Source organism: Diabrotica undecimpunctata, chromosome 1 (genome assembly GCF_040954645.1).
Source record: "Diabrotica undecimpunctata isolate CICGRU chromosome 1, icDiaUnde3, whole genome shotgun sequence".
Lineage (NCBI taxonomy): Eukaryota > Metazoa > Arthropoda > Insecta > Coleoptera > Chrysomelidae > Diabrotica > Diabrotica undecimpunctata.
Genome location: NC_092803.1, coordinates 70,159,420 through 70,175,930, shown reverse-complemented (window position 1 = coordinate 70,175,930; position 16,511 = coordinate 70,159,420). Strand labels below are relative to the sequence as shown.

General features: G+C 34.1%; 1 protein-coding gene across 2 annotated transcripts in view; it reads right to left on the bottom strand.

Moving 5' to 3' along the window:
• LOC140450574 (transducin-like enhancer protein 4) overlaps positions 1 to 16,511 on the bottom strand; it is a 763,102-nt gene that overhangs the window by 307,958 nt on the left and 438,633 nt on the right. For both annotated transcript variants that reach the window (XM_072544231.1, XM_072544235.1), the window contains one exon: positions 2,556 to 2,693. In XM_072544231.1, coding sequence (XP_072400332.1) covers positions 2,556 to 2,693 — 138 coding nt within the window. The remainder of the gene's footprint in view (positions 1 to 2,555; positions 2,694 to 16,511) is intronic.

The window sequence follows — 16,511 nt, the reverse complement described above, 5'->3', positions numbered from 1 at the left end:
CAATATTTTTGGTATTTGTGAATGTTTTAATTATTGCTTAAATTTAATTTGAAGTAGAAATGGAGTTAAGTGTAAAGCAAAGAATTGAAATACTTATGATGATTGGGTATGGAGACAGATCGCGAACTCAGATGGAAGTGTGCAATTTGTTTAATGATAAATATCCAGAAAGACCTATAACGCGTTCAACAGTCAGTAAGACTGAAAAGAAATTTCGAGAAACTGGTACGGTTGAAAATGCACGGAAATTAGGTCGTCCCTCTGCAAATGCTGATACAGCATTAGACGAAGTTAACCGTCAGAATTGTAGATACTGGGCAAAAGAAAACCCCCCCTGGATGCGGTAGCATCATACACAATACTCACAAAAGGTAAATGTATGGGCTGCAATTATCAGAAATCGAATCATCGGACCCTACTTTTTCGAAGGTAATTTAAACGGAGCAACGTACCTTGAGTTTTTAAGGGGGTATCTCGTACCTACTTTACGTAATTTGTTTCCCAGCAGACGTAATCCTGGAGGTTTTGATGAAAGTTTATGGTTTCAACAGGATGGTGCACCTCCACAATATGCTGTAGATGTTAGAAGGTACCTAGATGAATTTTTTCCGAACAGGTGGATTGGTAGACGTGGACCTATTGAATGGCCAGCGAGGTCAGCAGATTTCAATCCTTTGGATTATTTTATGTGGGGAAGAATGTTGTGTATCAAACGAAACTAGCAAATATTCAATAATTACAACAGAGAATTCGGAGAGCAATAAACAATATTTCTCAAGACACAATAAACAAGGTTCAACAAGAATTTGTACAACGTTTGGGTTACTGTCAAATACAGCAAGCGGTGACGTCATTACTCGAAAGTAATTCACTCTGTATATTAGAATATTATTTTAAAATACGGTAAATTAATTAAAATTAAAAATTGACGTGTTTCAGGATTATTCCTTAAAATGTTCTGTTTAGCTAAAAAAGAATTTGTTCCATACTTTACGGACACAGTGTATATATATTTATATATATCGTGTGACACGCCATGAAAATTATATGTTTAGATTTTTCAAATTCTGACACAGCGAGCTCAAAAGGTTCACCATCACTGTGTTAGAATATACAAGATATTAGTGACACTCAGTTTGAGTTTCGAAATGGCCTAGGCACTCGTGAAGCTTTGTTAAATACGAAGATTTATATTTTTGCTTTATTGACTATAATAAATCCTTTGATAAAGTTCTCTATGATCATCCAATACAATTGTTACTGAAAAAAAACCTAGATACAAGAGATTATACACCATTATTTCCAATCTCTTTTATGGTCAAAGAGCTGCAGTAAAAATAGATGGAAAGCTATAGAAATAAAGAGTTGCCAATCCTTTTTAACATATATTCGGAAGACTTTTTGAAAAAAGCTGCGGATGGTCAGAATTATGACATTTAAGTTAACGGAAGCCCAATCAATAATCTGAGATAAGCAGAAAGCACAGTACTGATAGCTGGATGGCTTCAGCGCTTGTTAATTAATATAATGGTAAAAGCTGTTCACGAGTACGGTCTCTCATTAAAGACGAACAAAACAAAATGTATGCTTGTCACACAATCGACCGAAATACCGGAAATATATATACATATAACCAGCCAATTAAGACAGTGACAAAATAAAATTATTAAAGTACTTTTTTCGACGAAAATGTTGACAACTCTCAAGAAATAAAGATCAGAATTGACAAGGCCCTGAGTACATTTATGAAAATGAAACAAGTATTCTGTAGTTGAGAGCTAAGTCTAGAATTTAAGATACTGCTTATGAAATGTTATGTACTATCAGTACTGTATTACGGCATGGAATCGTGGACACTAAAGAAAAATGACATTAACCCACCCTTGTTGTTTCGTAGAATATGGAAAAATTTTTGAGTTCTGTGCCACCCTATAAGTGTATCTAATAAAAACGAATAAAAAATTTGGTCATTCAAACTACACCAAATGAAAAATTATTCGTCAATGGGCAATTAAGTTTTAGTGCATCGTTTTTAATTAGGCAGGACATCGAATCATAATTTTCAGTAATTGTGAACATGATGTTGAAAGCGCCCTATATATTCGTTGCAGCTGTATGAGATATCCTTATATTTGAAAATACTTTTAAAATGTGAAGCTATATATACTACATCAATGATTTTAAAATACATTCTTTTTATTTATTTCTTTTTATAACAGCGATATCGTACTTATAAGGGCAAAGCAAATGATGCTAATTTTTATATTATGTATATTTAAATTTCAAATAAATTTATTCTATAATTTGTGGTTTATTCCCAATTAGATAATTGATAAAAGCCAATATATCACAAAGAGACAGCTTCGGAACAATATAAATAATTCTAAATAAATTGTTCACAAACATTTCTTAAAAATCGCTAAGCAGTTTGGACAAGAACGGAGAAAACAATTACTTTTAAAAACAAGAAAAATTGAATTAGTCTCTGCTAAAAATTTCTACTTCGTCGCTTTTTGTCTAAAAGTTTTTCACTAAAGTTCAAAGCTAGTACTTACCCCTATAATTTGATTTAACTCCGTCATAGTTACTTGTTTCGCCCTCTCCACAGCTGTCGCGACTTGCTGTTGGTGTTCCTGCGAGAGGAACGGTAAAATTTGGGCGATGATGGCGTTCAGTCTCTTGGCGATTTCAGTCTGAAACAAAACAAAACCTCTATTATCATATTTAGACTTGGAGAATGCTGGCGCAATAGATGCAATGTGGTTAAAGAAGGGAACCACAGAAAACCATCAATAATTAACACGGTCGTCATTACCGAGTTTAGGTGTATTAAAAACCTGTCAATCATCCAAATTAGTTTTAAAAGTTACATACAATTTACACAAAATACAAGAAAAATCGGGTAAATTCGATGCCAAGCAACGGTCTAAAGGGTATGCTCGAAGTTTTACTTCTACAAGCGAGTTTAACGGTACTAGCAAAGTTTGTGTTTTCTGCAAGGGCAATCATCCAATTTATTCCTGTGAGCAATTTCTTAAGCTTTCTATTTTTGAGAGGCGCAGTTTTGTCATTAAATCAAATTATGTCTAAACTGCTTAAGAGCAGGCCATATTCATTCTAAATGCAAACTAGGGCCTTGCCGAAAATGTAAGCAATGGCACAATACTCTTATTCATGAAAAAATTTCTAGTAATAAAAATGAAAACAATGAAACTATAGCAAACAATAACACTTCTCTAACTACCATAACTGCATTGACCTCTGTGCAGCAAACAATTTTATCAACTGCCTTTGTAAAAATATCAGATTCGAGGGGTAAGTATCACATTGCACGTGCGCTTCTAGATTCAGGTTCTCAGAAATCATTCATAACCGAGCGCTTATTCAATCTGTGAGGTTTCCAGGGTTAAGCTACCAACATTTCTATTACTGGCATCAGCAATCAGACTTCTTGTTCTTCCAGAAAGTGCAATATATGTATACAATCACAATATCACTATTTTAAAGCTGATTGAGCAACTAGCTCAATTAAAACCCCTGGAATCGAATCTACCTAAATACAATATTGATGCACTGCAAAACGACTCGACATCATTCTTATATAAGCTGCGACTCAGCCAAAAATTGGCAAACCTGATCTACTCCTCAGCCCAGAATACCTATAAAGAGATAATCAATAAAATCAATGAAGCAGCTTACGAAGCGCTCGGCACAATCCAAAAGAACAAAAAGAATACTCCATTGTGGTGGACAAATGACATCGCCAATGCAGTACACAACAAGAAACAAGCATATCAAAAGTGGCTACAAACAAATGATCCGGATGATAGACGAACATATGCAAGATCAAACAGAGAAGTAAAAAATTTAGTAACTAAAGCAAAAAATATTTCCTGGGAAAGTAAATGCGAAGAACTCAACAAATATATAGTGTCAACAAGATCAAGGGAAGCATGGAAAACGGTAAAAAATCTGAGAACAAACATAAAAGAAACGAGTAGAATAGATTTAATAGAAGAAAGATCTTGGATCGAACACTACTCACAACTTTTGACTGAAACAAGACCTCAATTCACGAACATCAGTTCAACAACATATGAACTGGAATTCAGTGAAGACGATGAAATAACAGTACAGGAAGTCGAGAATGCAATACAAACTCTAAAAAATCGGAAGTCATGCGGACCACAAGGTATACCAAATGAATTATTAAAACATAGCCCACAAGTATTACGGGAATTACTGGCGTATGTCTTCACCTTATTCTATAATGGACACGACTTACCACCGGAGTGGACAAAAGCACATATTAACAACATCTACAAAAAAGGAGATAGAAAGAATTGTTCAAACTACAGGGGGCTAAGTGTCATAAATTCACTCTCAAGACTGTATGGAAAAATAATAAAAAACAAAATTGAAAAAGAGATGACAGATGTTGAAGAACAGAATGGCTTTCGTGCAGGCAGATCCTGTATGGAGACAGTATATTCTCTCTAAAGCAAGTTATCGAGAAAAGATTAGCCCACAACCTTTCAACTCATATAGTCTTTATAGATCTGACAAAGGCATACGATAGTGTACCACTTTCAATGCTTTGGGTAGCAATGGAAAAACAAGGAATAAGCAAAAAAATATACAAGCAGTACAACAACTCTACAAAAATATGACGGCAAACATTAAAACTGGAAATAGATTAACTAAAGAAATTCCTATTAGTAAGGGCCTAAAGCAAGGCTGCTGCATAGCACCTACACTCTTCAAAATATATCTAAATGAGGCACTCTCAGTGTGGAGAAGAAAGAGCTGCAATATGGGCATCCCAATCGGAGATGATAGATTGTACACGATACACTTCGCTGACGACCAAGCCATTCTAGCTGAAGGCGTGAGTGATGTAGGCTACATGATTAGAAAACTGGAAGATGAGTATACCAAATGGGGCCTCACAATTAATATACAAAAAACTGAGTACTTAGTTGTAGGAGAAAAACCAGAAAGCCTACAAATCGAAATGGGAACTATAAAACCAACAGACAATTTTAAATACTTGGGAGTCCAAATAACATCAAAAGCAGGAAGTAGCGAAGAAATACACTCCAGGATTGGCCAAGCCAGATCAGCCACCAGACAGCTACACGGACTATTATGGAATAAAAAAATAACAAAAGAAAATAAAAGAAGAATCTATAAAACAATAATAGAAAGTATTGGGCTGTACGGCGCCGAACTCTGGGAAATAAACCAAAGAAACAAATCAAAAATTAAGGCCATGGAAATGAACTACTGGAGACGATGTTGCCAGCTCACTAGACTTGATAGGGTGAGAAACGAAGATATTCGGAGAGAAATGGAAATCGATCTAGACATAATAGACACAATCGAAGCCAAAAGACTTAACTGGTATGGACACCTTCAGAGAATGCCTGAAAATAGATGGCCAAAAAAAATAGAAGAATGGACTCCGCCAACTAGAAGAAAACGAGGTAGACCAAGACGATCCTGGAGAGACGATGTCGACGATGCAATGACCGCCAGAGATTTAACAACTGAAGATTGCTTCGACAGAAAACGCTGAAAATTAGGATGCGAGAAGCGGCGCCAGCTGTAGAAGACTCGCTTGTTATATATAAAGCTGATGTTACATTTTTTATTCTAAAGGAAATAACTAGCAATCTACCTGCAACATTTGTCGATAATGAAACCTTGAATATCCCAAACAATATTATACTAGCGGATCCTAAGTTCCTCGAATCTAGATCTATTGATATTTTAATTGGGGCAGATCTATTTTGGCAACTATTATGTCCCAACCAAATCAAAATCAACCAGTACGTTTTCCAAGAGACTCATTTAGAATGGGTTGCATCGGGTCAGGTCGGTCTCTCTAGTTTAAACAATATCAGATCCCACCTCAGCACTAGCATTAATTTGGATTTGCAAATGCAATTAGCAAAAATTTTTGATCCATTAGGACTTTTAGGTCCATGCACAGTGATAGCCAAAACTATAATGCAAAAACTTTGGCTCGAGAAGATTTCTTGGGATGCACCCATTCCAAACGATTTAGCAGAACGTTGGATTAGCCCAGCTTAGTCAAGTCAATCTTCCTAGGCATGCCATATGCAAGAATTATAAATACATTGAAATTCAGGGATTTGCAGATAGCTCTACTATTGCATATGGGGCGTGCATTTATTTGCGTAGTGTAGATCATGACAATAAGGTCCACATTCATTTACTTTGCTCCAAGCCAAAGGTCGCTCCAATAAAAACAATTAGTAGGTTAGAGCTTTGCGGAGCACTTTTGTTAACACGTTCATTCAATAAAGTGACGCAATCTTTGAGAATAACAATAAACGAAACTATTTTATGGTCCGATTCTACTATAGTACTATCCTGGATTCGCACCAGTCCAAACTTACTGAACACATTCGTCAGCAATCGAGTATCCGAAATTCAATCTCTCACTTCCAATTGCAAATGGCGACACGTATCATCACGTGACAATCCATGTGACATCTTATCCAGAGGTCTATTTCCCAGCCAAATTTTGAATTACGATATATGGTGGTCAGGTCCTCCATGGCTTCAGTTGAATGAACCCTCCTGACCCACCTCTAAGTTAGACTATATTTTAGACCTGCCAGAATTAAAGCAATATAATTTCACTCATTTGGCCACTACCTCATTTGGCTATTTCCATTTGAGCGCTTTTCAAGTCTTAGTCATTTAAAAAGAGTGGTTGCTGTGTGTTTTCGTTTCAAATCAAATTCTCTGCGCTCAGATAAGGAGAAAAGATCTCTTAATAAATTTTACTATTTCTATTGATGAATTAGATCAAGCTTTTCATTCATTAATTCGAATGGCATAACAAGAATCTTTCTCAAACGAAATTGAACTCTTAACCAATATCAAATCAATAATTAAGGGCAAACTAGCTAGTCTAAACCCATTTTTGGACGATAAAGGACTTCTGCGGGTAGGCGATCGTCTGATCAATGCTTCCTATGAATTTAATAAAATTCATCCTATTGGTTTAGACTCAAAGCACAAATTTTGTCAGCTTCTTTTTTAATTTGAACACTATAGATTAATGCATCTTGGTCCTCAGAGTTTGTTAGCCACTATCCGAGAGCAATTCTGGCCCATCGGGGGCAGAAAACTCGCTAGCTCAACTGTTAAATCGTGCAAACTTGTTTTCGATTTAATCCAAAGACCATACACCCTATGTTGGGTAACTTACCTAAGCAGCGATTCAATTTGACTTTGATTTAACTATACCGGAGTATATTATGCTGGACCTTTCAATATCAAAACGCACAAGGGGCGTGGTGGTTCTATAATTAAAGGTTACATCAGTTTGTTTATCTGCTTCACTTTCAAATCTTTCAGCAAACGAATTTTTACTTGCTCTTGGTAGATTTGTTGCACGGAGGAGCAAGCTTTTAAAGATATTTTCCGACAACGGAACTAATTTTATGGGTGCATTCAAAGAGTTAGGCACTTTTATTTCTAATAACGAACTAACCTTGCAGAAAGTATATACTCAAGAATGCTATTTCATGGCCTTTCAATTCACCGTATTCACCACATATGGGCGGAATCTGGGAAGCGGGTGTTAAGAGTTGCAAGCACCATTTAAAGAGAGTTCTTCAAAACACTCATTTTTCATTTGAGGAATTCAATACTGTGTTAAATCAAATTAAGGCTATATTAAATTCCTGTCCACTCTGTCCGCTATCATCCGATCCATCCGACCATACTCCATTATGTTCTGCTCATTTTTTAATTGGTTGACCATTAGTTGCATGCCCAGACCGCAACATTACCTTAGAAAGGGTAAACCGTCTTACTAGATATCACCACATCCAGTTATTGTTTCAGCATTTTTGGCAACGTTGGAGCCTCGAATACATAGCAGAACTTCAATACAGAACCAAATGGAAAACCAACCATCACAGCCTATCTGAGGATTCTCTTGTTTTACTTAAGTCGGACAATACTCTATCTATTCAATGGCGTTAAGTAGCATTGTTCATATTTTCAAGGGCTCTGATGATGTTGCAAGAGTAGCATCAATCAAGACCCAAGATGGAATCGTTAAGCGGAGCTTTACGAAAATTTGTCCATTACCAATTGAAAGCTAAGGGCTTTTGTTTTCAAGTCCGGGAATTATTTTAGACTTTTTACTACAACAGGCAACAGTATGCGTTACTTCAGCGAGCAGAGTGCGCGCCAAGCAGATGATATCGAGACATCAACAAGTAATGTACAATTATTGTAAGCAGCTCGGTATAAAACTATAAATTTGTTCGTAAAGGTTTCCATCTACAAAAAGACGATAAAGTTTAGTTTTAACAGCGTTTTGTTACAGTTTTTAATAAAGCCAGTGTTACAGTCCGCCTAGTTTTTCAGTTTGCCTATAATACAAAACGACAATAGACTAAACTAAACAAGGCCTCTCATTCGACTTGTAATAATCATATTTTATTTATTTTGAATCAATGAACATATATTTTACTTGTTTTTGTATTTCACCACCCTGCGGTGGTTTAGCCAGCTTTGCCGACTACATCGCCACGGTGCGGTGTTTCGATATCGGCCAAGTCGTCTTCAGTCGGTAATCTTTATCCTCAGAATAATCACGGTTAGTGTTGTGACGTGAACTTAAGCTCAATGCAATTAAAATTTCAATTAGGTTTACGTTTAGTTACTTCGTAGATTTAATCCGACACGCCTGCACCGGGAATCGGAAGATCAATCTGCGGCTGTTCAACTTAGATTTTGCAGGTTTTGAATATCGGAATTCCGAAGGATTTAGCGGTTTATGTCTTATTATGTGTACGATAAAGTTTTACAAGATTTATCTAGCAACAAAAACTCGTTGTGAGTTTTGACTGTATTACTTATTTGTTTCTACTTTTGTTTTCTACATCCATTACAATTTCAGACATCCATTATTAGTAAATATTTTTATTAACCGTGTATAATTTTGCGTTTCTCGGTGTAATCTACATTCTGAATCCCGGATTAGTTTTTTTTATTACTTACTTAAGCATTTTTTTTATTTCTAATATTTTTACATTTCCGAAATATTTTGAGTGCCCCTTATCTGTGTCTCCTACATTTGATTTTTCTCTCTCTCTGCTATTGTATTTGGATTTGAGTAGATTCTTTTTTTTCTAATATTATCTACTTTTTTAAAATGTTTTCTTGGAAATAACCAGCAAATTGCAAAATAAATTATTTATTTGAAAAAATTAAATAAATTAACTTGTTTATCCAAATATTTAGTTTCCTTTTTGGATACTGTGCCATTCTATTATAATTTGTTTTACCTAGTAATATTTTTGGAACATTGTATGGTTCTATTTTACATCAAATATGTTTATACGGGATTAAGCCAGAATTAACTATAATGAAAATAACATTTTATAACCATTATTTGACAAACAACTATTGGTTATAATCACAGCTAACTATTTTAAAATAATCTTCTTTGAAAACGATTTCCGGAGTGGAAATCAAAATCTCATATAACAATGATAAAATGTAGTTTTCATTACAGTTAATAGGTAATATGCATATAAATTAAATTTGTACCAAATTTTTTTTTTCGAATCTTTATTATCGTTAAAATATCAGTATAGGCTATATTTTTAAGTTGATTTAAATTTTTTGGTTTTTAATCTAGCTAAATAAGCACAAATTGCATACCAGTTTACGTGTAACAAAAATCATGTAATATTATTTAAAACAGATATTATTCTCGAGTTGCTTCAAATACTAAGTAATAACGCCTGTGTAAAGGGGCCATGGTCGCAACTGTTAAATTAATATATACTTGATTTGAATGCTTACGAACTAGATATATCTCCGCAATGCTGTTTGTAACACTCCACTAGGTTGAAACCAATAAACATCCCAAGAACTCATATTAAGCTGAAAAACGAATCCACTTTAACAAAGCCAATCATTTCGTTAAAAAATGATCAATACAAAAGACAAACAACGTTCGTACCTAAAATTAAATCTGAGAACATTTTGATTGACAATTAGCGAGGGAAAAAAGGACGCCTTTCACGAACGAAATCAAAATTCCGCCGGACTGGAAAAATAAACACAGACGCAGAGAGAGACGCCTGGAAACCAGAGGGAGAGAGCCAACAAACAGTGTTTGCTGTAGGTTAGGCAAACACTCGTCAGCAAAAGCACGGCAGCATCAGACGGAAAAAATTGGTATATAAAAAAAGTTACAATGGTAGACAGTATTTGTTTTTCGTACAGTCCGCGAGGCAGAACGGTTGATATGAACGCAGTGTTGACATACTACTTATGTTAATCCTTCAATTTTGATGTTGCTCCGCTTTTTTGTGCCCTTCGAGAATTTTTCTGGTAGAATATTCTGGAAACCATCGTTATTTTTTTATAAGTCGTGGTTTGACTTTTATGGTTGTTTACACATAATTTTTAGCGAAGGGTTGCTTTGGAGCACGAAATTTACGAGATCATATGATACATTTTAAAAATGTGTTATTTAAAAAAATAATTCGTGGAAAAATAAACACATTCTTGGAAAAAAATAAAAGAAGAAACCGATTTGCTCCATTACATTTAATATCAGAATTAACTAGCATGCAATAATGTAATAAAAAGAACAGGGCAAATTATTACCATAATTGACATGTTTCTAGATAATTATTAAAAACAACTAGTTTTATTATTAAAAAAGAATAATGTTAAAAATGTTTTAAATATTATAGATTAGTATTAACATGAATACCAACATTCAAAATTTTATTCGGTATATTAAATAAAATCAACACAAATAATAACAAAAGGTGATTTAGAATCGAGGGGTGAAAAAAATGAATAGCGACTATCATACATTTTGGGCAACAAACTAACAAAATCAAACAGAAATGTCTTCATTTAGTAGGAAATAAAGTGCTTTTCATGAGTATAATGCATGTTTCAAAACCTGCGCAGATTGCTAGACGGTAGAAGTTTTTTTGGTCTAATTCTGAGTAATCACTATTATTATTCTGATGAAAATAGCTATTTTGAGGACTTGGATTGAACAACCTACATAAAAATGTTTACTGAATAGGAGATTATAAATGATTATTTTAAAAACGGCCTAAATCAAATGGGTTGCAAATTCATATGTTGCGAATTATATTGAGAAGATAAAAAACCGAATTGATCGGCAATTGCTAGGTTGAGTTGAAATGAATACTTTGTAGTAAATAAGTGTACCTTGATGTTGAGTACTCTGGCACGTTGACTTAAAAAGTGTTTGCGGATTATCCTGTTATTGAAAGCCCACGTTATCCCTACGTAAGCCAAGTTATCTTCTTGGCTGTCTTCTTTCGAAGTTTGGCAATATAAATGGCAACTGTAGCTTTGGAAACTGATGCACAAAAGATTTCTGCGGATCAGCGGTAACCTCATCTCTTCAGGTCTTTCAGCCATAAGTTCAGGTGACTTTCTACTGATCTTTTGCCATCTATTGTCTTCAAATATGTTTCGGAGTAATTCATATCTTTTACCTCTCAACACAACACCTTAAGTATTATATTTTCCTCTCTTTGATCATGCTTACTCTTTTTGTTTACTCTTGCGTCGAAATAGCTCATCCTCGGTAACTTTTTGAACACATGGAATTATCCTCGTCACTCTGTACACATACATCTCAAAGGCATCTATTCTTCTTTCTGTTTCACAGTCCATTGTCCAACTTCCACAGCCATAGAGCAAGACACAGAAAAAGTAACATCTGATTATTCGGATTCTGTGCTCCAGGCTAAGGCGATCTTGTAAAAAAAAAATTTATGTTCATAAGTGTTTTCTTTGCTTGTTCTATTCTTGATAATTTTTTTGGGTTAAACTGGCTCTTGATATTTTCTTCCAAATATTTTAAGGAAGTTAACTGTTCTATTATTTGTCCCTTGGAATACAAATATACGTTTATTGGTATCTTTGAAAATACTACAATTTTAGTTTTGAAAACATTTGGATTTAAACCGAACATTTCGCTATGACGAACTACCGCATTTATACACTCTGATGGAAAAAAACGCAATGTAGAAAATTTTGGTCAAATTCAAAGTATTTAAATTTTTTTTTTAGCCCTATTTTGATGATTTTTTTAGCACACTGTGTATAAATTTATAATTTTTAATTTGGTATAGTCAGTATTTTGATAGTGTTGCATTGTGTTTTTTGTTTCATGTCAAAATATGCCTTGATTCATTTTTTAGAACCAAATGAATTTGCCATTCAAAATATACTTAGAGAAAGCCTTGACTACATGGAAAAGAAAATGCGAAGGCATGGGAGTACCGGTACGGAACGAATACCTATATACATTAAGTTTTGCAGACGATCAAGTAGTGATTGCACAAGACCAAGACGACCTCAGCTACATGATGAAAAAACTACAAGAAGAATATACCAAGGCTGGCCTAGATATTAACCTCGCGAAAACAGAGTACCTATCTACAAGTGAAGAAGACATAGAAGATCTACAGATTGATGACAACGTAACAATCAAAGGAAAGGATAAATTCAAATACCTGGGGTTTATAATCACGAAAAAGGCAACAACAGAGGAAGAAATTACACAAAGATTAGGACAAACAAGAACAGCAATCCGACAACTTAACTCAGTATGGTGGGATAGACACCTAAATATGAAGACAAAAACGCAGATTTATAAAACATTAGTGCGAAGTATTATGACATATGGGGCTGAAAATTGGATCATAAACAAGAAAACCAGCAGTAAGATAGTAGCAACAGAGATGGAATGCCTGCGAAGATGCTGCAGAGTAACAAGAATGGATAGGAGAAGTAATGACGAAATAAAGCAAACAACATCAATAGAAACAGACATACTAACATATATAGAACAAAAAAGACTAAAGTGGTATGGACATGTAAGAAGAACTAGCGACAGCAGATGGATAAAGAAAATAACCGAATGGAGCCCCATAGGAAGGAGGAAAAGAGGACGACCCCGAAAATCCTGGAGGAACGAAGTAGACGACGCCATGAGTAAGAGAGGACTGAACGATGGAGAATGGAACAACAGAGAGAGATGGAAACGGTTGAGCGAGGGAAGGCAGTGAATACTGTAGAATCCCTAAATATATATATGAATTTGCCACCCACAATTTATGATTTTTTTAATTATGATTCTTTTGGAGTTATTTTGTTATACGACGAGGTGGCTTTGGTGACTGTTATCATTATGTCATATTGACACTTACATTTTGTTTACCTATGATTGATCATGGTTCTTAGTGTCGAAGATTGTGCCAAAACCGTTGCTTTGGTTGAAAATGGGCGAAATTATTAATATGTGGCTAGGTGTAGGTACTACACACTCATCTCTCTGCTATCCAAAGGGTAGTGGAACGTTTTATATGAACTGAAACAAACAAGAGTAAAGCGGGAAGTGGCAGGAAGCGCAAAACAACCGCTTTAGATGATCGTTTTATACGAGTCAACGCTTTGCCGGATCGTCATTTAACAGCGGTGCAAACAAGAAATCAGCTTCAAGAGGTTCGAGGCAATAATGTAGGTGTATTTACAGTTTGTCGAAGATTACATGGATTTGGTTTGCAAAGTTGCAGACCAGCAATGACCCCAAAGGGTCCAAATGTTGCGATACTTCTCCGAAATAGCTAAACCGATTTTTATGAAATTTTACATGTGTATTCTGTAGGTCTAAAAATAGCTTGTTATTTTTCATACCCTTAAGGACTCCAAATTGGTTCACTCCAAACTTTTTTATGTTTTAAACAAAATTTTTTATTTTTATGTTATTATGATGTGGCATTAGAAAATACATACATCCCTTAATTTTCACCCCCCTATTACTAACCTTTTTTATAGCCATATTAGGGTCACGGAGTTAGTTGCCATACTTCTCTTCTCCGAAATGGCCGAACCAATTTTTATGAACTTTTACATGTGTATCCTGTAGGTTTAAAAAAGGTTATTATTAATTTTTCAGGCCCCTAAGGGGCCAGGGTGGTTCACCTCAGACAATATTTTTATTTTCTAAATAAATTTTTTTATTTTTGTTTTTATGAGATGATATTACAAAAATACATACAGCCTTAATTTTAACTCCTTTATTAGTAGCTTCTTTTTTTAGTAGCCATATTAGTGTCACAGTTAGTTTCCATACTCCTCCGAAATAGCTGGACCGATTTTTATGAAATTTTACATATATATTCGGTTGAATATACTACCGTGAATTTTCTTCCAGGAAAATTGTTTTCATTCAAATCGGTTGACACAGTTATAAATCAGAGAGATGGAGGATGAGGAGAGGCGTGCATTAATTGACGACAATGAGGGATGTTCTAGATGAGGATGTCAGAAAGATCGGTATTATTAACGGTCCTATTCTATGGCATCAAGCTGTATAGAATAGGACAGAATGAAGGAATCAGCTTAGACAGGTCGCGGCTCAACTCTGATAATGGTGATAAAATTGAATATTAAACTGTCAAAAGGAAAGTGAAATCTGATAAGAATGATTATTTAGATTTTTATATGTCTTAGGAAGATTAATTAAAAGAAGTTTTAAATTATTATTAAATAAACGTAGACGTCGTCCAATAATGTATTCCTATTCTTTCTTAACTACTTAATACTGAAAAGAACCTGCTCCCAAATAATACCATCTCCAGCATTATTACACACTATTTATATTGTTCTGAAGCTATTTTCTTGTGGCATTTTAAATTAATTAATATTTAAATGGGAATGAGCCACAATTAAAGGTTAAAATACATTTATTGACGTTTCAATTTCCACTTCGGAAATCGTTCTCAAAATACAAACATTAGTAAATTAAACAAATTTTGTTTTTGTTACTTAGTGAAAAATTCTTCTAATAATTTAATTTTATCTGACTCATCTATATTGACAATTCAGACATACATTATACATTTTAAAGTAGACGACTTTAAAATGATATTGCCAATATTGTTGAGTTGCGTTCCTGGGACGACTTTACTTATAAGATAGTTCATTCGATTACATGAAATCAACTTTAACGTGAGAATATCCGTCAGAAAAAATCATAACATGTAATTCGTCTTTAAAAAGACAAATACATGTCATGATGACAGTAAAATTCTCCCGTTAGTGATTCCATAGTAAATTATGAGGGAAAAACCAGGAAAAAACCTCATAATACTATCCCGACATGGTAAGTATTTGATCTTGCATTTAGTTTACCTTCAATAAATACCAAATTCCGATTTTATATGTTTGTTATTTAAAAAATATAAATGATGCATTCTCTATATGTTACTGACTTACCAATACTGGTATTTTCCTTTTTATAACTTCCTCTTTCAATATGGGTAACCAGATCCTACTACATTCTGCCGAGGAATTCGCGACGCAATTGGTCTCATTTAGCATAATTAGAGCCGCTTCTTTGATTTTTCTCTTTTTATCATCAGTTTCTTTTAGGACTATATTTGAATCATTCCATTGAACCCTATGTTCATTATCCCATGCATGTTTACATATTTGAGATCTATCAAATTCTCTATTTTTAATATAGGATTGATGTTCACTTATTCTAACATTTAATGGCCTTGATGTTTCATCTAAATAAAACTGATCGCATTCACAAGGTATTTTATAAATGCAATTCTTTGTCCTTTTTTGTTCATTGTTAGGTTTGGTTTTGGACAAAATAGATCTCAACGTGTTTGTTGTTTTGAATGTTGTTGAAATGTTGAATTTATTTCCTATCCTTTTAAGCTTTTCCGATAATCCTTTTATGTATGGTATTGTTATTTTCCTCGTATTATTCCTTGTATATGCTGTAGAATCTCGTTCTAAGTTGTTTTGTTCTATTCGATCGATTGTTGAAAATTCCCTATTTATAAACGATAAAGGATAATCATTTTTTAATAAAACAGTTGTTAACAAATGTTTCTCCTCCAAGAACGAATTTTCGTTAGAACAAGTAATTTTGGCTCTATCGTATAAGGATTTAATGATTCCCTTTTTAATATTAATATTGTGATTTGATTTGAAATTTAAATATCTGTTGGTGTGTGTTGGTTTTCTATACACCTGAGTTTCGTATCCAGTATCGTTCTTAGAGATTAAAACATCCAGAAAAGGTAATGTGTTATTATGTTACCCATATTGAAAGAGGAAGTTATTAAAAGGAAAATACCAGTATTGGTAAGTCAGTAACATATAGAGAATGCATCATTTATATTTTTTAAATAACAAACATATAAAATCGGAATTTGGTATTTATTGAAGGTAAACTAAATGCAAGATCAAATACTTACCATGTCGGGATAGTATTATGAGGTTTTTTCCTGGTTTTTCCCTCATAATTTACTATGGAATCACTAACGGGAGAATTTTACTGTCATCATGGCATGTATTTGTCTTTTTAAAGACGAATTACATGTTATGATTTTTTCTGACGGATATTCTCACGTTAAAGTTGA